The sequence below is a fragment of the Pinus tabuliformis genome, chromosome 2_1 (genome assembly GCF_031772625.1).
Source record: "Pinus tabuliformis cultivar Carrire ecotype Pingquan chromosome 2_1, CPIR1, whole genome shotgun sequence".
In the NCBI taxonomy this organism is placed as follows: Eukaryota; Viridiplantae; Streptophyta; class Pinopsida; order Pinales; family Pinaceae; genus Pinus; species Pinus tabuliformis.
The window spans coordinates 161,868,776-161,891,159 of NC_142299.1; the positions used below are offsets into that span (position 1 = coordinate 161,868,776).

At 39.0% G+C, this 22,384-nt stretch overlaps 1 protein-coding gene across 1 annotated transcript; it reads left to right on the forward strand.

The window, feature by feature from the left end:
- On the forward strand, positions 1–3,535 carry LOC149199229 (putative aluminum-activated malate transporter 3). The gene is made up of 6 exons (XM_089400497.1): positions 1–60; positions 2,262–2,409; positions 2,513–2,802; positions 2,950–3,018; positions 3,088–3,234; positions 3,443–3,535. The coding sequence occupies exons 1-6, from the start codon at positions 1–3 to the stop codon at positions 3,533–3,535; spliced, it is 807 nt and encodes a 268-aa protein (XP_089256623.1).
- Positions 3,536–22,384: the final 18,849 nt, after the last annotated feature.

Here is a 22,384-nt window from a genome sequence, read left to right on the forward strand (position 1 = left end):
ATGGACCTCGGATCATTCAGTTTGAGGGAGTCAAGGGATGTGCTTCTCGATGCGACTGAGGTAAGCATTTATTGCTAGTTCTAGCATTGGATGAGTTGAAATTCCCTGTAAATTTTCTATAAATTTGTTTGAGATTTAAATAAACTAACAAACAAACTTATCAAAATTTTTACTATGATGTTTTTCATTTTCCAATATAAATATATTATCTGCTGAAACTGAGTATACCTACCTCTAAAATGACCTAGGTCCTAAACTAAGATCAGTCATCTATATTTTAATCAATATTCCGAACTTATTGTTTTAAATCTGACTCCCATCCTGAAGTGATCTATGTCTTAATCAATATTCCCAACTTACTGTTTTAAATCTGACTCCCATCCTGAATGCAACTGTCAGACATGTAGAGGTGTGTTAATCTGATATGCCTAAACGGGCTCCCTAATCATACCTGTGATAATGGGGAGCTCCCTACCCATGGTCTGACTTACATTAAAATTTTGATTAAATTTACAAATTGAGACATTCTTATATAATTAATTTTAAATAATTAGTTCACTGATATTAAAACTATGTATATTTTAAATAATATGTTCACTAAAATCCAAATGAATAAAAAACCTATCAATATTCACATCAAGGTTTTTCTTAAATGATACATCATTTTATTAATAATATTTTTAATTTTTAATTTGAATATATTTTATTTTGGATATAACGCACGCACAAGTAATCAGCCAGGAGCTGTAAGCACGGAAACTCACCGAACTGCTAGCGGGAGGGGCCTGTCAGGGGATTTCTTCGCTGTCTGCCGAATCTTGCTACGGATAATATGAAATCAAGTTAAGCAAAATTGGACATTATATTCATAATAGAAATATTTTTTTGACATTGGTCAATAGCAATTAAATTCAAAATATTATATAATCAAAATGGTTTTTAGGATAATATTTGTTACTCTAAATAATGTGTACAGTTAATTTCTCAATTAAGTTCTTATAAAAATTTAATAACCATCAGCAAAGAATTTTTTTGTGACAGAGAAAGGTTTATCTATTATGAGATTTAATTTTTTATCAGGAAGTTAAGATACACTGATTTAGTTTTTTCTTTAAATAAGTTATATTAATTTTTTATGAGGCAGTTAAGATACACTGATTTAGTTTTTTTTAAATAAATTATATTCTACGGAAATGTCATAGATCAATATTGCGAGTTTTTATAAATTTTTTATGAGGCAGTTAAGATACACTGATTTAGTTTTTTTTAAAATAAATTATATTCTACGGAAATGTCATAGATCAATATTGCGAGTTTTTATAAATTTGGAAATAAAAAAGCACTCCTAATAATTTATAAAAATTAATAAAAAATAATTTATTTTTATTTTATAGTTTATTTTGACTAATTTAAAATATTTATAAGACATTATATTACATTACAACATTTTTTATTTCATTTTATTTGGGCCAAATTAAAATAATTATCACAATATTTCCACTCTATCAAACTAGAGAAAAGGCCTCTGCCACAATTTAAAGTTATTATTTATAGTTTTTTAGGCGTCCTGCACAATTTATTGTTATTATTAATAATTCTTTAGGCCTCTTGCACAATTTAATGTTATTATTAATAAATTTTCCCCATATTAAAGGATTATAATTTTAATTGGTTTATTATAAATATATTAAATTAATTTTTATTTTAAATTAATAAATTTTTTACCTTAAATATTTTATTAACCTTAAATATATAATGTGAATAAAATAAATTTAATTTAAAAATAAAATAAAAATTTATTTTTCTATATTTATAAAAAATAATTAAAAAATATTATTACTTAAATTTTTATAAATACGTATTATTACACAGAGCTATAAAAAATAATTACATATTAATTAAAATATAAAAAATATATATAAACACCTTTGATATTTAGGCCGATAGGCCTTCCTATGTATTGATAATCGTCAAACACTTTTAGCCTGATCCTTGGATCAGGTGAGACACTTCCAACCATTGATTTGAAGTCCCGGTCATCGCATCGGGCAAGCATGCACTGCACTCTTAATGTTTTTGGAACTGCACTTTTACTGCTTTTTCCAAATATCGGTTGAGTTGCCTTCTTTTCACCTCCGAGTTTTGTTGTGCATTGAACCTGTCCTTGCTATGCAAAAACTCTTATCAGATTGCCACCGGGGGAAATCTTAGGCAGATCCTATTTCCAGAACTGGGTTGTCGCCCAATATCAATCTTTCCAGACGGTTGCAGGTGCAACATTTAGCAAGGGCTTCAATCGAGGATTGGGAACCTTTTCAGCCGGTGGTTTAGCTTTTGGAGCTGCAGAATTATCCTTGTGTTCTGGAAAATTGGAGCATGTGATGATTATCATTAGCATATTTATTGCAGGTATTAGTCATGGATCCGTTTTTGATTTAGGTGTTTTTGTCTATGAAATCTGCATGCTGAAAAATCTGTCTAACCAACCATGTTACTGCTCGAATGGTTTTAGGGTCAGTGGCCACGTTTGCTAAACTATATCCAAAGATGAAACCTTACGAATATGGTTTTAGAGTATTCTTGATAACATTCTGTTTCGTAATGGTGTCCGGCTATAAAACTGGGGAGTTCATTCACACAGCAATAAACCGCTTTATCCTCATCCTTCTTGGTGCTGTTGTTTCTTTAGTAGTTAACACCTGTATCTACCCAATTTGGGCAGGCGAGGATCTACACAAGCTGATAGTGAAAAATTTCATGGGCGTCGCAAAGTCCCTTGAAGGTCAGGGTTTTAAACGCACGGCTTGCAATTTTAGTAGCTAACCATTTTTTAGAAAAGTTTGCTGTATCATCCCACTTGTTTCTGCAAATACTTTTGCAGGATGCATTGATGGGTACCTTTCAGGATTTGAGCTTGAAAGAGTTCCCTAAAAAATTCTTACATGTCAGGCTGCTGATGATCCAGTGTACAGTGGCTATAGATTGGTTGTGGTCTCTGCCACTGAAGAGGAAACTCTGGTACGCTACATGATTTGATTTAACTTTCTCGTGTCAGTGTACGTGGTTAAAGCATTCTAAAACTTTCAGGAAGGTTTTGCCAGTTGGGAGCCACCTCATGGCCGTTATAAAAAGATGAAGTATCCCTGGAAGCAGTATGTTAAAGTTGGAGGAGCATTGAGACATTGTGCATACATGGTTATGGCATTGCATGGATGTTTACTCTCCGAGATACAGGTTAGTTTTCAAGCACCAGGAGAACCTAAAGCTGCGTTTTTTAAAAACTGAATTCTCATAGTCCACTGTGAGAGGTGATTTTACCTTGAAGCTTTTACGTTAATGCCCATAGAATTATTTCATCACTCCACTTTGTCTTAGGTACATCTTAATATGGCTATTTTTGAATATTTCTCTTATTTGTACCGTCGTTATTTGTCTATTGCAGTTAGAGTACTCTAAACATGAAAATGATATCTCTGGATGTGGATCTTTAGAATTTACTTTATTTGCCTGTTGCAGTTCTCTAAACAAGATGTAGATCTTTAGAATTTACTTTATTTGCCTGTTGCAGTTCTCTAAACAAGATGCAGATCTTTAGTATTTTCTTATATTATATGAGAAGGATTGCATAGATAAAGTGTATGCGGCAACAAGGGTTTTTGTCCTATTAAGCATTTAGAGGGATAAAGAAAACAATGGACAAATGTATCAATGTTCTGTTATTACATTTATTTCTTTAATATCCCCTTTACATTAAATGCATTTTTAACCAAGCAAACGCCAGAGGGCTGCAGTTTCAGTTATCCATCTATGAAGACACCTTGTTCTATCTGTTAATGTAAAGGTCACTCAATAGCGTTTTCTTTTTGCTGCAGTTTCAATTATCCATCTATGAAGGCACCTTGTTCTATCTGTTAATGTAAAGGTCACCCAATAGCGTTTTCTTTTTGCTGCAGTTTCAGTTATCCATCTATGAAGACAAGTTGTTCTATCTGTTAATGTAAAGGTCACCCAATAGCATTTTCTTTTTGTTGTTGGAGAAGAAAGCATATCATTTTAGGACAAACTGGTTCATGTTTGTTATTTGATTTTTTCTATTTGTATAGTGATTTGATTATTACAATTTTATGAAGACATAAATACTTTATCCTTTTAAATTTGAAATTGTGATTTCCAAAGAGGAAAAAAACATTTGAATTTGAAATTGTGATTTCCAAAAAGGAAAAAAACATTTAAATTTGAAATTTTGATTTCCACAGAGAAAAAGAAAACATATTCTTACCTTTTAGACCCACTCTAACTATACTACCTTCATGAAAAGGTAATTTCAACAAAAATGCTTGAGAGATGGTAATTCATTCAAACAATCCCTCCTTTTCTTTTGCCCAATATGCAATCGCTATGAAATGTTAGCACTAATATACTAGGCCCTTAGGCTGTAATATTCCCTATATTTATTTATTTAAATTCCTAGATTTTTTTTTTATGAATTTCATTTAGAAAAAGCACACAATAATTTTTTGCCAAGAATTTAACAAATTTAAATAAATTATAGAGCCAATAATCACAAAGCTTGTAGACAAATTCCATTGCAAACCCCAGCTACTTATTTATAATTTTGAGAGGGAAATTATATCAAATTTTATTTTGAAAGGAAACTTGACAAATAAATAAGTTGGAGTTATTAGGTCCTCTTCAGAAACCTCCTTTGGCTGGACTCCTTGGACTGCAATGTGTGCTGTTTTAGCCTTCTAACAAAACACTCCAAAATCTCGTCCTTTCTCACTAAGCGCCAATGAAGAACCTGAAGTGGTTCTCCCTCTTGACTAGCTAGGGTGGATGTTTCACTACCGAAACTAATTACCACCAGCTAGTGTGTATGGTTCCAACACCGAAACTAATATCTCCACAAGGGTTTCACCTCACACAATAAGCTACTAGAGCTCCAATATCAATTCATCAAATATCCAGTCATCTACCAATCAACTCCCTTCTTTTTTTTATATAGTTTTCTCCATCCAAATACCATGGGTCATCTTTTAATAATAAAGTGACTTTGTATGTCTTGATTCTTAATTAAATCAAAAGTCACTTAATAATCCCTTTTTAATTTAATTACTCACTATCACCTTTAGGATGACATTAAGTAATTCAATTAATTGACTCCTCTCTTCTGTTCTCGAAAAGGGACATTACAGTCCTCCCTTCCTGAGATATCTTGTCCCAAGCAATCCAATCCTGTATTCCTGGGTCCCAAACGAACCTGGAGAATCGCTACTGCATACATTCTAGAATCTGTATGCCTAGTCCAATTCCTCGATCCTAAAGCCACATTGGGAATTGACACTCCCATTGCCTGAAAAATCCCTGTTCCCATATTCAAACTGAGCAAGAAACTATCCACAAGCATTCCTTACTATCCTATCATAATGAATTGTCTTCCTCCCTTGAAAAATTTGAAGCCCCAAGGAGCCAAGCAGTTGAACTACTTTCTTAGCAGATCTTGCATTTCCACTGTCAACCATAAAAAAATAAAGAACTTGAAGAGGAAATAGCTTAAGTAGCATTTTCCTGCACTCCATTCTTTCTCAAGGACATCCCTTTCCTTTATTTCATCGGATGCCTCACTGCCATTTTTCTCTTCTTGTAAGCCTACCTTTTCCTTCCTTAGCTTTTCAAAAAGTGCAACTGCAGAAGAAAGTGCTGATGTGGGCTTGGAGAGATTGGTTGGAATGGTTCACATTCAGGTCTTGGAGAAACAAGGATAACAACAAAAAATTGATGAGCTGCTACATGTGTTTGAATGACAGGGTGCAACATGGTCAGTAAAAGTTGGTGAAAAAGAGCAGCTGGAAAGCCCAGCTGTATATATGACTAATCAATTACAAAAGTTATTATCTGAGCAAGAATCAACATGGCTCCATTTATGGCCCTTGCTGTAACTGGCACAGCTGAGACCTTCTTCAATATTGTAGCCATCATATCAAATACTGGTCCAGGATCTCCATCCTTTTTCATGAGTTCCATTGCATATGTCAGAACAACTGATGGGACTGTGTTAATATCCTCTACTCCATTTCCTCTGACCTCACAAGGCGGAGCAACTTTAAGCACCTTATTACATCAATGAGCCAAGAGAGCCGACCAATTGCATTCCCATCCACAAGACACTTAAATTCTTCATTTGGGAGGTCACGTCGGCAAACTTGATGCTTACAACCTTCAGCCAAATCTCCAATTTTCTTCACAGTCATCCATTGTCGAAAATCTATTGCATCCAAGCGATATAATGAGGCATCACTTCTCTGTAAGTCTTGTGCAAACTCAAGAGACTCATCATATGGCTGTCTTAATTTCCCTATAAGAAACCAAAAGACTCGAATACGTCGATCAGGTGATGTAGTCACAAATTGTTTACCATCAGGACTGACCTCTACTGCAGAAAAGCCTCCTGGGCGAAAGGCAGCCAAAGAAGGCCAAAAAAAGGGTCACTATCATCTCCTTAACTGGTCATCGTCTTTATTTTCTTCGCCACTCTCATATATGATGAACAATCCTCTAATTCAGACTGGAAAAAATTTTGGGGCGCTCTTCTGAATGCCCTTGTATTTGTAGCTGTTGTCACAGTGGTCACGTTCCTGTTGGTATGCCTTTTCTATTACAGATGCACGAAGTTTCTTCATTTTTACATGGGTTTTGCAGCATTCGTTGTGTTGGGTTATATGGGTGGGGGCGTGGCTGTGCTTCTGGTGCAAGCTCTTTTGCTTAGGGGTAGTTTGGGGAGGATCAAGCTGATTTGGGGAGGATCAAGATGATTTTTACTTCGTGTGCTAACTGGAAATACTTCTTGATCTTCCTCTTGTGGGAGGATGAAGTCCCACTTTCCTTGTAATTCCACAACTTCTTCGTCATCGGTATGCCCTTCAGTGGCAATTTCCTCTTCCTCTTCCTCGGATTCAGTATTTGATATGGCATTGGGTGGCTTTGCATTCGTTGAAGGACCTCTTTTAAAAGATTTGTAGGGCCTTTTCGAAGAAGTATCCGCTACTTGCTTTTTTATGTCGACCATCTCATTGGACATGGTCTTTAGAACTTTCTGCAATCCTTCTAAATCAAAAGGATCTTTTGGCGGTTTCTTCTTGGAGTCTTCCTTGAAGGTGACTTTTTTAGACTTAAATTCCTCTATCACAAATCTCTTTTCTAGGGCTATTATTCGTTTTTCTACTGCTATCGCCTCTTTCATGTTTTCAGCTAAGGTTGTTTTATTTTCCCTGTCCACGAAGATGGCTATGTTGGATGGCAGAGTGGTAATATACCATTCGCATCGTACTTCTTCGCTAGGCTGAGAAGTAATAGGAATTTTGTTGAACCATAAATTGAAATCCTTAATAGGTTCTCTAGCTTCGACTTTAAGATTGGATAGGTCATTGATTAACGTTTCCATTGATCTGTCATCACCAAACTTGGTTAGGAATTGATCCTGGAAGATTTCCCAACTTGTAATGGATCCGGAGGGTAATGAAAAGTACCATGACCCGGCTGTCCCTTGCAGTGTATAGGGAAAAAGCCGAACAACAGCATCTTCATTAGTAACCCCGTTGAGATTGATGGAAAGAATGAAGTTATTTATGTGTTCTTCTGCTAGCATACCTGCCTCGGGATTGAATTTGGGCAGCCATTTCTCAGGATGGGCCAGTATTTGACTCAAGGGTGCAGGCATTAAGACTGCCCCAGGGTTGTTCCATGACTGGGCCATCATTGAACTGCTACGAGAGGAAAGTGCAGAAGATGATGCCTGTGGCTGGGAGGATGAGGATACTATGACCGTAGATGATTGAAGAGGGGTTGTGGGAGTTCCAGTGGACGGATGAACGATGATCTGGAGTGGAGGTGTGGATGGTTGACTTCGCGGTGAAGTATTTGAGATGGATGATGCGGACAAAAGAGTTTCACTGTCAGACTCTTGCGGTGATTTCCTTGCTCTTTTCTTGGTGGGAAGAGGTAGTTCGGTTGGCTGAACGCCAAACTTTTCACTCTTTAGCCTAGTCAGGGGATGAGCAAGGTTGTGCTGCGAAGTCACGCTGCCTTGAGATTTATCAGACCTTTGAGGGGAGATGGAAAATTGCTGAAGTTTTTGAATCAAGGATTCGACTTCAGGAGGTTCAATGGTAGATTGGTCTAAAATATCAGGATGAGTAGCAGTGGTTGATACTCGAGCGACTTCTGACTCTGGATTTAAATGTAATGGGGAAGTCGGGGGAGATGATGAGGGCGATTTACTCTCAGAATGGTATTCAGATTTGGATTTACTTGCCATTCATAGTTCAGGCCCTCCTTCTAGCGCCAAATACGTTGAAGCCTCGAAAATCGGGTCGACAACAAGGGGGATACCCGCCCGGTCCAGACCTTGGTTGGCAACTCCTTATCCATTTGGTATAGAGGTCCGATTGGGGATAATGGGACCAGTTTCCCAATCTATGGGTGTGTGTGTGTAGAATTGGATGTTGCTGATCTAACAGTAACTATCTAAGCTATCCTAATTCAAACTTTAATCTAATTCTATGCTATGATAATCTAATAAAAACAACACATCTAATCTATGCTAACCCGGGATGTAACTCTTCTATTATGCGATCTAAAGAAATTTCATATAACAACTGGTAATAAAGATCATTCAATGATTATAAGAAAGGAAATCAATTAAGATGAACTATTTCGCATAAAAAGTTAGGCAAAACAGTTGTGAACAACATATCGCATAATAAGCTATTCATACGTTAAACATAAATAAATAGTTCCACTGTACAAAAGTACCAAATGGTAACTCAAGCATTCGTGCAATAACATATAAACAACTAAAAACTGTATATCACTTTAACATATAAGTAGAAATGGTCAAGAGATAAATGTACCATTTATGACTGGTCCTACTCATAAGATTCAAGCAATAATGATTTATTTCTCCTTGCTCTAACATCTACTAAGAGTACAGAAGTGCAACATCAGTAGCAGATATCAAATGCAAACATCAACAAATCTTGATCCATTCATTCACCAAAACCTCCTCTGAGGGTGCAAAAGTGCATTTTCTGAGGACAAGTTTTTGATAAATTTCTGGACCCTTCTCTAAATGCATGAGAAGGGTTTAAATAATACTAACTAAATAAATTAATTACACATATTCAGGATACGGTTTAAATGACTGCCCTTTTTCTAAGCAAAATTATTTCTAAAAATTAAATCTAATATCTAACTATTTCTGTATTTGCTCCTTAATGTTGCGAGCATTCAATATTTGCCTGGGTAGAGTCGGCTGACTGTCTTCCGCTTTTGGTTGAGCTAAAAAAACAGAAATGGCAAGTGCTGGCACCATTTTTTCCAGCAAAATAGCAGATATGCTTTTTAGAATCATTTCTGGCTATGTGGATTTACTGTGTATGCTCAGTAATAACTCAAATTCCACTTGGTTAACCCTTAAATTGCCTCTGCCTTCGATTTCTTGCGTTTCCGGGCTTACGAGTGACTAAGCAGTTAAGGACTTTGCTTTTTGAGCAATTTTCTCAGCGATGCGCGATTAGCGCTAAGCGCTAATCGCGCATCGAAAACTGCCTCCGTTCTTTGATCCGGGCCTTTCTGGTGCGTTTTTTGCCTTTAGCGCCTTTCCTTCACCGGGTATAAGCTTTAAAATTTTGCAAACATACTGCTTTTGTGAACTTCTACCCTTGAGTGTTAAATCACCTGTTGATATCAGCATTGTTCAACCATTCATTGAACCATGGCTCTGACTGATAGATCTGCAATGAATAGCTCAGTAGCGCTCTGAAATTTGCGGCTCTGTTGCATGCGGCATCTGTTCATGAGGGCATTTATTCTCTGCTTCTGAGCATTGAAGCTTTACCTTTTTCCTTAATCGCTCCCTGCACATTGCTTCATATTGTTTTTGTCTTCCATTCCTGCAGTTCACACATAAGGAGAGCGTAATGATAATAAAAATTGACAAGAAAGCTCTGAGCTCTATGGATGTACAAAAACATGCCACCTGACGTGAACTAACTCTTCGAAAAACACAAAACTGTCTTTCATTAACACTTGGCGTACATTCATTAATTTTTATTAACGCGCGTATTCAATTTTTCTTGAATGTTGAGCCGGGGAAAATCTGCGATGGATGATCTTTGCGATTCGCATCACAACATCGCATCATCGCGTTATCGCATTTTATCAATATGTGTTATCGCAGGGTTAGTCGATCACGCCGATCACAGGATTGCAGGTTGTTGTTTCGCGCGATCGCAAGATCGCCGATCGCATTATCGCATTATCGCAAGATCGCAATTCGTTACAATTTGTTAAATAGTTATGTGCTATTTTTGCGATGTTGCGATATGCGATGTCGCATATCGGCCGTCAGTGATTTCTTAAAGTTTTTGTTTATGAGCGTTTCTTAATGTATGCGATGCGATGGATTTCGTGTCGCACTCTCGCAATTTATCATTCTACTCACAAGGAAATGTCCTATCTTTTTCGCGCGATGCGATATTTTCTTAAGGAGTATAATACATGAGTTTTAATTAAATTTTTTGAATTTTTTACTAAGGGTCCCCACTTATCTAGTGTTATTGCTAATACTAAATAAGGAGGGGGGTTGTTGGTGGCCACAACACCTTCCAAGGTGGAATTACAATCGTTGACCAACTAACCTTTTTCCCCAACAATTCACAAGCTTCTGGAAGCATTCCATTGATCCATGGAAGTTCTCAATCACTTCAAAATATCGGAGTAGGTCTCCTAAAAGACCCTTCCTTAATGGTTACTTTTTCCCTCTCGCCTCCAAGTAATCTGGCAGAAATGGCCACAGCGGAAACCTGTCATATGATATCTTCTACATCATCAGAGATTAAGAAGAATTCTGAACATTTTGATACTATGGGTCACCGAGGATGGTTCTTATCTTGTGTCAACCTCGTTACAAAATGAAACAAGGGTTATGAGGATAGTTCTTTTACTGTGTCAACCTCATTAAAAAATGAAACAGCTCCCTTTCCAATCGAGTCTTTGATTACGATATTGTAAAATCCAAGTCGAATCTTTCCAAGATCTTGAAAGTAAACCTTCATTCCAACCACCACATTGAATGCAATGAAGCTTGGGGGGCATGCACCTCGATTTGCGTCATTATGTTGGTGTTATAGAAATTTTTGGGCACTGCAACCCCAAGCATGAAATGTCCATAAACCAAGGGCTCCTAAGTCCCTAAAAGTGTTGTTCTAACCCCTAAAGGAACAAGGTCAACTGATTACAGCTTCTCCCAGAAGTTCTCCATGAAAAACTGCTCAGAATTCGTCAAAACAGGATCATTTCAGCTGCTCCACAGGCCAAGTGCGTTGCATCTCACCTAAGTAAACTGTGTGGGTGCATTGCATTTCAAAAATCCCTTCTATGGGGTGCGATGGGCGAGAAATGACAAATGGCAGTGTCATTCCGCAAGGTGGAGAGGCAATGGAAGCTTCCAGAAATTTCTCCTGTGACACTTGCCTCTCTGAATTCGACCAAGGATGAGTAAGGGATCATCAATCTCCAAGTGGAAGCAAGAACTATCAGAGGGAAGACACTAATCAAATCATAAGCTGAATCATCTCCCTTACAGATATCTACATATGGATCCCTCATCCTAGAGATCCAGAGGCTGGAATTTTGCATATTGTAAGGAATTGCTGTTGGTTTCTTGAGACAAACATCAGATTGTTGGGTGATCTAAGCTTTGTATGAGGTGAAGAGGGGCTTCCTTGCTGAGAGGTTGATGCTGGGTCAGAACAACTGGTTGTAACTCCTCTTGGTTTTTTCTAGTTTATCAATAAAAGCTATTCAAGTTTTCCTCCATACTCTTGTGTCATTTATGTTTGCTGCATTTGTATGGTCAATTTACATCTGATCCTAGATTGTTTATGATTATAGATCCATGTCTTTGTATAGTGCTATGCTACTGTGATCTTATAGGTACTCTGTGAAGCTAGGCATGCAAGGGAACAAGTAGCGAAAGACTGTCAAGGAAGAGAGGAATCAAACCAGGAGATTAGCGCAAGACAGAGGTTGGTCTTCTTTGTTCCTCTCTATCTATACTTTATAAAGGAAAAATGAAAGTAGCTTTACTTTGTTTGTTTCTAAGGTAGCTATCACACCTTAGTGGGATAAGCAGTTCTGAGTAGACACTTTTCCCTCTAACAAAATGGCGACTCTGCTGGGGATGAATTAGTTTGTTTGTTTATCTTCCTTATTGTCTATTTCATAAACTTACAGATGGACTTTGAAGTCGTGCCAGGTAGCATTCGAACTGCGTTTGCCATAGAAAATTCAAAGTAGATAAATGCCACTTCAGTCCATCTCTGGGATCTGTTTATGATTTAAACAACTGATTCACAAACTCTTTGATTGCCCTTGTGATAGCTCTTAGATCCTCGTTAGATCTACCCATGATTGTTGAATTACTGATTACCTTTTGCTTGGCTAAAACCCATGAATTGAATTGCAAACTGTGACCCGGAACCCAAGCAAAGTCTCGTTTCTGGCCCAGCGCAGGTACTATTCTGAGAATCTGAAATTCAGCGCACTTCCCGAGTGTAGAAGGTGTGCTGCATTTCAAATTCCTCGTGTTACAGGTGCGCTGATCAGGCTAGGCTTTGTGCAGTTTTGGTTTCTGTGATTCATTCTTTCTAGTTCTATTCATGAATTTTGCTGCTTGTGATCAGTATATCTCTATTTGAAACCCCTTTTCCTTGCTGTTATTCCACCTCCTTTGTACAAAAGAACTGTAAATGTTTTTATGTGTTTGTAGAGTCATTTTCAGTTCTCCTTTGCAAAAGTAGCGTAATCGTATTGTCGTCCTTTGATTTGAAAGTGTCGCAAGTGTCAATTTCAATCATAGGAAAGAGTTTGATTGTTGTTGATAGTTGATTATCTTGTTACTATTGTTTTTGGTTTGAATTTGTAATTTTTCTAGTGTCAAAAGCAAGTATTCATTTCAAAATCGTAAGGTGTTGTGTTCGTCTCCATTTTTTATTTCGAAAATAAACTTGTTGATATTTGTCGCTTGAAAAGAAATTCAGATTTGTGCATCAACTTTCTTCTTATCATTCATATACTAAGAAAGTCAAAAACAAATACATGCATGTGCATTTGCATTTAGACAGTCTGATTGGTTTGATTTAGGAAAGTGCATTTAGAGTGTGCTCTTTGCTCTTTGTGAAAGGATTCTGTCTTTCTTTCCTTAGTAGCTAGGATTTTCATTGCACAAAGAAAATAAAAAGATTGTTTATCATCTTAGATTGCATTTTAGGAATTACATCTACATCTCGCGGTGAACCTGAAAGGCAAACTTCATAAACAAGATTAACTATAAAATAAATTCAATGAATCTAACAATGCTTTGGAACCTAACGCACAACATTTAGAAGTCTAGGCTAGAGACGTATTCCGGCGTCGTAAAGCCTGGTAACTGTTGTTCTCACTGATGGTTGGGTGATTCCTCCACTTTGAGACGATAAGTGCCAGTACGGACTTGTGCTCCCACGTACCGTCGAGTATATTTTAGGAGACCACAATAGGCTTAATCCTTTATCCATAGGAAGCTGTGTCTGCCGCCCTATTGATCGCAATGCACTGAACACAGCATTCGGGAAGAATGACTATCGTACCGTAAAAAGTATTCTGCAGTTTTGCGATTGGTTTGGTAATCCCTCTACCTAGATTTCTAGAGCAGTCCCTTTCGTTCCTTTTCAAACTCTTTAACTGAAAAGGCCCATCTGAGCACTTGTCACTTCAGGCTCATTAAAAATCAAAGGAGACTAGAGTCATCTTTTGTTTTTTCTCTACTCTTAAAAATTGAAAAAACAAGTTGTGTCAAAGCATCTAAAATTCATTTAATTCGGAAACATACTTACCCTTTATTTTTAGTTGATCGAGTAATCCGCAACCGTGGAAGAAATTCAATTGAAACCCCGTCGTTCGCGGAGGCTTACGAGTCAACCGTCTTTGTCTCCGGAATCGAAGCTTGTATGGACAAAGCGAACTTGTTTAACCGGTTCTAAATCTCCTGTTAAAGTTAGAACAAGTGTTGCAACAACATCAGAGACTCTGGTTACTCCAAACATTTCTGGTATCCCTGCCTCTACAGAAGAAGTTCAGCAGCCACAAAAGGACAGTGATACTGATCCTCGTCTGAGGGTAAACACTTGTGTTACCGAACCAGTTCCATTTACAACCAGTTCAGAGAGTCTTGCTCCTCAAACATTTGTCGCTGCCGATTCCATACCTTCTTTGGCACCAGAAATATTCTATGGACCTGATGGTCTACCCCTTCCACCTGGTCTGATTTCCATAGAAGAGATTGTGGAAGATCCTCCATCTAGTACTCCATCACAATTTGGAGTCGGGATCACTCTGTATCCTTCTTCATCGAAAGTTAGTCTACTGCCATTGGAAGCTCCTGTAGAATCGCTAGGTAATCTTTTGGATAGACTAGAAATGTCTGAACAACTGTCAACATCTAGGACTGTGTCGTTTGACACAGCGATGGCAGAACTCCCTGCTATCACTGCAACAATGTTCGCCGGTATACCATCTGTCCCAACTAGCTCTCAATCGCTAGAAGGAGCCCACTCAGGGGCCCTTTTGACGGTATGGTCTGTTCCTTTTTGTTCATCCGGAATAATATCCGGAAACTCTTATGTTGAGTCTCAACAAATTGATCCATTTGGAGGTCAATTTGGGCAGTCCGGCCCTCAAGGGAAAACCATTCCCTTGAGTTCTGGATTACCACTGTATGGGGGGCAGTATGCCCTTTCCTTATTCCCTCCAGCAGGACAACCATACAGGAGTTCACAACAAAATTCGGGTTATGCTGGAATTACTTCAAGCGGTTGGGTATCGATACTACCTCAACCACCAAGAGTTGTATATTCGATGCAACAATGCTTACCTATGTCAAATATACCAACTATGCCAGCTATTGTGACGGTGTCGCAAGTTCAAGCACTGCCTGTTGTATGCCAACCTCAGGTTTCTCAGGTTGTAATGCAACAGCCCCTTGACCCTGCAACTCAACCACAATCGCCAACTGGTGGAATGACACAGGTTCAGACGGGTACAATTACCCCTCATCTTGGTCAAACAGTTAGTATCGGGCAACAGCACATGGCTTCACAACCATGGCTAGTACAATACCAACAACCGCAATTCCAACAAGTATACCAAGGTTCTGAACAACAAATATTTACAAATAGTGGGTAGCCGTATATTCAAAACAGTCAAAATCAACCATTTTACAATGGTCATGCCCACCAACCTTACCAAAGTTACCAACATCAAATGCATTATGCCGGTATGCAAAGACCAACTGCTCAGGCAATCCCATCTTATCCTGGGATGCTTCACCTAACCTGAATCAACAGTTACCTTTTGTGGCAACTTTAGAGTTACCTGATTTAAATTGGTTAACAAACGATCCAATCGCTTACGCCCCTTGGTGGCCAACGATTCCGCATAAACTTACATAAGATATTCCTAAATTTAATGGAAATCCGGGTGAAGATCCGTCGAATCATGTGATGACCTTTCATCTGTGGTGTTCATCAAACACCCTAAACGATGATTCGATTAGGCTTCGCCTTTTTCAGAGGACGTTAACTGGTCCGGCAGAAAAATGATATATCGAATTGCCTAGAGCTTCATTTGACAACTTCAATACCCTAGCCAGGACCTTTTTAACCCATTTTCAATTACCGGTAAGGTACGAAACAGGAACGGAACTCCTTACCAACTTCAAACAAACGACGAACACTCACATATCTGATCATATACATGAGTGGCGACGTAGTCGGAGAATGGTAAAAACGTATGTTCCTGATCAGCTCTTAGCTGAATGGTTTATCAAGTCATTACTACCTTCCATCACGGAAGATGTGGCAAAAGGGGGAGTCATCACAGAAGAGAAATTTATCACTCGTGCACAATATTTGGACTTGATTTACACTCAGTCCGGCACGCTCTACGATAAATACCTGACACCCCTAGACCGGAATTCTCAATTCCTCCTCCTTCTAAATCAAACAATGACTCTCATGCCGGCGATGGTGTGATTGGCGCAACAGACATGAAATCGACAAGGGCTACATCCAAAAAGGCCCGTAAGATTTCAGGTCAAAATGTAAAAGATGAACTTCTTGCCTCGGAAGTAAATGCCGTATCGACAGATAAAGGCAAAGAAACCAAGCAACCAGGGGGCAAGAAGAAAGGCAAAGGGAAGAAGAAGAAACATGAAGAATCATCTTCTGAAAAATCTTCTGCAAACCCTCCTGGAAATAGGAAACAAAAATTTCCATGCATGATATGCGATGAGGATCATCGGACACTAGATTGTCCACACAGAGCTGAGCTTAAAAAATTCTTCAAGAATTCAAAAACCTCCGCAGTGTTAACTGATCCGTTTCCAAATCCAGGAACAAATCTGGTTGACAGTGGAAATGCTTCCCCGTCTCAAGTGCTAATGTTGTCGGTTTCAAAATAGCAAAATGATGCTTTGATATCGATAAGGAACAAAGATTATAGGAATCCACAACTGTCAAACAACAAGGATAAAGATCAACCTAGTAGTTCGACAACAACTTCGACAGAAGTTGCGCCGCCCATCATTCCTGAACTGACAATAAAACCACCAAAGGGAGTAGTACACAAATCGACATTTAATCCTCGTGCTAGAGCAGCACAACATTATAATATAGTGGAAGATTTGGCCCAATCGCCATCCGCTATGTCGACTCTTGAAGTACTACAAAATTTCCCATCCCAAAAGCAGGCTTTATTATCAGCCATTGGTGGGATAGACCCAAAGGATTCCAATCTTGTATCCTTCGATCATAAAGGATACGATCCTCAATTACCAACTCAACTAGCTTTCCTTGTTCAAGTGAAAGCCCTCAACAAAACTGTTCATCGAACAATTATTGATGAGGGGGCATCTACATGCATTATGTCGATGAGTTGCTAGAAAACTTTAGGATCTCCAACCTTGTCACGATCTTCGACGACATTAAAAGCATTCGACGGAAGAACATATACCCCATATGGTATTCTAAGTAACTTGAAGGTTGAACTAGGAGGAAAAAAAGTAGAAATAGATGTTGAGGTAATCGACGGAAATCTCGATTACAACATCCTACTGGGAAGACCATGGATATATGCCATAGCTGCTGTTGTGTCGACCTATTTTAGGAAGATTGCATTTCCCTTTCAAGGAGGGATTACAATCGTTGATCAACAAAACTTCCTCCCCAATGGTTCTCAAGTTACAGGAAGAATTCCTATGATCCTTGGAAGCCCCCATTCGCTTCAAAATATCAGAGTAGGCCTACTAAAAGACCCTGTATTAATGGGAACTTTTTCCCTTCCACCTCCAATCAATTTGGCAGAAGTGGCGTCAGTAGGAACCTGCAACATGATATCTTCTAAAAAGATCTCAGAAAACGATATCGACATGGATCATGCGATGGTTTTGCCTCCAAGCCCAACAGAAACATTGTAGCAATCAATGTTCCTGGCCTGGGAGGCAAACCCAAATCAACGCTTATCGGGTGTTTGGATAGATAGGTCTAAGGAATATGGCACCCCTTCAGATCCTTGGTCGAGAGTGCATGACACCGACGAAGGAATTGTTCAATCAATGGTAATTGAGGGGGAACCATGGGACGATTACCACCATCGTTCCCTTCTTCCGGATTGTGAAGAAAATACTCTTGATGACCTTTATCATCCTTCAGTTTTTGATTTTCTATCAAATACTGTAAACATGGTGGATTCCGAGCGAAACTTGTCCAACATTGAAGAGACTATCGCCATAAATATCTCGACCAAAGCAGATGTTGTAGAGAATATTTATGTTGGCAAATGTTGTTCTCCTTTAGAACTAGAAATATATAACACTCTTTTTCGCGAATTCAGAGATGTCTTTGCTTGGTCATATAGTGAAATGCCAGGCATTGACTCGAGTATCGTTGAACACGAAATTAAGATGTATCCAGATGTCAAATCAATACGACAACGACTACGACAGGTGCACCCCAAGAAAGCCGGTGCCATTAAGGCAGAAGTTGAGAAACTTCTCCATGATGGTTTCATTTACCCGGTTCCTCTAACCGATTGGGTATTGAATATTGTCCCTGTTATGAAAAAACAAGGAACAATTAGAGTGTGCGTCGATTATAGGGATGTAAATCAAGCTTGTCCAAAAGACAACTACCCTACACCCTTCATCGACTAGATAATTGATGAATATGCCGAATGCGAAATCTTTTCATTTATGGATGGATTCTCTGGGTATAATCAAATAAATATCCACCCACAGGACCAGTTAAAGACTGCATTTATTTGTCTGTGGGGCACATTCGCATATCAAAAATTACCCTTTGGTTTAAAGAATGCAGGGGAAACATTTCAGAGGGCAATGAATTATGCCTTCCATGACATCAAAAACATTGTTCAACCATACCTCGACGACCTTCTGGCTCATTTGCGAAAGCGAACTGATCATCTGCAACATTTAAGAGCGATATTTCTACGTTGCCGACACTACAAGATATGACTCAATCCACACAAATGTGTATTTTCCGTCAGTTCTGGTCGTTTACTTGGCTTTGTAGTCTCAAAGGACGGGATTCGTCTTGACCCATGTAAGGTTCAGGTAATCATAAATTTGCCTCCACCTTCAAATTTGCTTCAGATTCAGAAACTCCAAGGGAAAGCAAACTTTTTGAGAAGGTTCATTCCAAATTACGCTGAACTTGCTAAAGGTTATACACATCTTTTGAAAAAGGAAGTACCCTTTGTCTGGAATCAGGTTGCGCAAGCTTCCTTTGATGCTTTAAAAGAATCCCTAATGAAAGCATCATTAATGTATGCTCCTGATTATCAAAAAGATTTTAACCTGTATCTGGCTGCAGCGGATACGACCATCGCAATGGTTTTAGTTCAAGAAGACGACGGAATCGAAAATCCTATATATTATTTAAGTAAGAACTTAAATGATACTGAAAGAAAATATTCTTATGTTGAAAAGCTAGCGCTGGCAGCTGTTCAAGCGATACAGAGATTTCGACACTATGTCCTCTTTCAAAAAACTACCATTCTGCCAGATTGCAACCCCATGACTTATATATTGTCGCGACAGTTGCTGGGGGGAAAATATTCAAAATGGATAGCAATCCTACAAGAGTTTGATCTGGAATTTGTAAAATCCAAGTCAAAGAAAGCTCTGGTTTTCACAGAATTATTATGCGATCTCCCATCGTCGTCCAACGATGAAACATCCGAAGAAACGATCGTGGACAAAAGCTTGTTTATGATATCTTCAAGCAATCAGTGGTATGGGGATATAATAATTTATCTCTAAACCCAAAAATATACGCCAAATACCTCTCGCTCCGAACAAAAACGTATTCGATACCAAGCAAAAGACTACATGATCGTCGGTGATATACTTTACCGTCGCGGTATCGATATAGTTTTGAGAAGGTGCCTCACGCATGAGGAGGCCGAAAAAGTCCTGAATGATTGCCATTCAGGCACGTTTGAGGGGCATCAATCCGATTATGCTACAGCGCAAAAAATCTTACGAGCAGGATACTTCTGGCCAACAATATTTAAAGATTGCATAAACGCAGTCAGAAGTTGCCATGCTTGTCAAATTTTCGATAGCAAAACCAGATGACCACTTGCACCTCTGCAGCCAATAGTTGCATCGGGCCATTAGCCAAATGGGGCATCGGTTTCATGACATGTAACCCCACCTCGATCGGGGGGCATGGGTATATCATAGTTGCAGTTGACTATTTTACCAAATGGACTGAGGCGATGCCTACATTAGATAATACTGGTGAAACAGCTGCCCTCTTCTTTTTCAATCATGTAGTCGCCAGATTCGGCGTCCCACAAGCTATAGTCACAGATCATGGATCCCATTTTCACAATCACATGATGGTCGAATTAGCTGCCAAACTAGGGTTGTCTCACTACAGCTCTACTCCATATTACCCGCAAGCCAACGGGCAAGTTGAAGCAATCAACAAGGTCCTAATCCTGTACTCAGCCTTGTGGGCTTACCGAACATCGGTAAGGAATGCAACTGGGTTTACACCTTTCCAACTGGTATATGGCCTGGAAACAGTCTTACCAATCCAGTGCGAAATCTCGTCCCTCAAACTCGCAATTGATCTCCTCCCCAAAACTTCAGAGGAAGCTCGTTTCTTGGAACTAATCCAATTGGATGAAACCCATCGTGATGCCGCTTTGGCTAATGAAGCCCATAAGAAACGAGTCAAAGCGCAGTTCGACAAAAATGTCAAACCCCGTGTCTTCTCAGAAGGTGACTTGGTCTTGCTTTATGACCAAGAATCCGATAAATTAGGAGTAGGTAAATTTAAGCCTTTATGGATGGGCCCCTATATTGTTAAGCGAGTATTAGCAAAAGGAGCCTATGAGTTAATGGATTATGACGGAATTCCACTGGCGCAACCTCGTAACGAGTTGTACCTCAAGCGTTACTATGCATAATTCAGTATGGTAACCTGTATGCTTTTGTTATGTTTTTGTTTTCGCTAAAGTGTTTATTTTGGTCAAGTAATCCACTTTTTACATTTATTTCAGATGTCAAACCTATTGGAGTCATGAGTTGGATATACCGACGGAGCGAGTCATAGTTCGCGGAACCTATCTTCCGCGGCCTGGTCCATTTTTGATCCAAGCGACGAGTTAGTAAGTTTCAGAGGGGTATGTATTGGTTGATCAAAGAATAACATCGCTGAATATAGCGCGTTGATAGAACTTCTCTCTGATGCCATCACACATGCTATACGTTGACTGATTGTCAGGCTAGACTCACAACTCGTCATACTACAACTCACTGGTATCTACTCTGTCCGAAATCCAGCTATTTATCGCATGTTGCTAAGGGTTAAGATTTTGGAAAGGCAATTTGATTTTATTCAATATCAACATATTTCCAGAAACTTAAACATATTTACTGACTCATTGGCAAGTTATGTGTTAGATAGACATTTGCAACATTTATAAAAAGAAGCATACCATCAATATTTGCATTTGTATCATGTAACTTAACCAAAATAAAACTTCGAAAATCAAAAATATATATAACTGTTTATAGTTTACACATAATGTTCTGTAACCAAGACAAAATTGGTCAAATGACCAAAAAACTCAAAACGCTAGGGGGCACCCTAGTCTAATGATGCTCATGATAGCAAGTCACAGCCTGTGCGATCATGCGTAAGAATCGAGTCCATCGTCTTGGCACACCAGTAGTATGCCGCTACAACCTCAAGGGCAGCTTGTCAGTCCTCACATCTGGAATACCAAGAGTGAGGCCCTCAACCTGATCCTGTAATGTTGTGAGAGTCTTGGCCACATCGAGGTCGCGAAGGATAGCCCTTCCAACAACCTCTCTTGCTGGGGCGATAGCTGGCACTCTTAGGCGAACTACTGGCCGAACGGGACCAACATCTGCATGAACACATGAGTTTGATTAAGTCTTGACAGAATAAAGCACAAGGACATTATAAATGAAAAACGATAAATAGGAATATGGTCAAAGAATTTACCAATGGCGCCCCACTGTTTGCCAGCCGACAGTACTAAATCTGGGTCACCCCGGAAGTCCATACCAGTGTATGGGTACTCAGAATAAACCATCTCCTGACGATCAAAACACCCGGAGAAGGTATCAGAAAATGAAATCTGAGACTGATCAGCATGCCTAGACATATGGTCGACCCATCTCTGCATACGTGGTTCAGTCGGTGAAGGTAAATCGAGTGCAATATACTGCAGCTGCATCAGTGGTATCTTTTCCAAGGCAAAGGTGGTCAAGATAGAACCATACCCAAAGTTCTTCAACCTCCCACTCTTTACCTTGGTCAACTATTCTTTCATCACAAGAAGTACTGCGTCGCACCAGTTGAACACCTTCGGTTGGAGGCATTCCAAGGCATACTGCATATAAGATCGGTTGGCTACATGAAGAGCTGCACCACCAGCCATCCTACCAAAAGTAAAAAGAATAGTCCTGAGGGACCTGTCAGTGACATCACGGATGATGATCTTGCCATCTTTACTCAGCTGAGATCCCTCTCTGCAATATTGGCAAACATAATCTCTCATAGATTCACCTCCTCAGGCCGAACCTGATAAATAGATGGGGGCACCCCGCCTCGACAAGCCAGTCAAGAAATAGATGTCCACTACAGTCAAGGGGATGGATTTTCCCCTGATCTAGAACACCTGGTTGGTAGGATCCCAAGCATCGAGCAAATACTGCAGTAAGTTG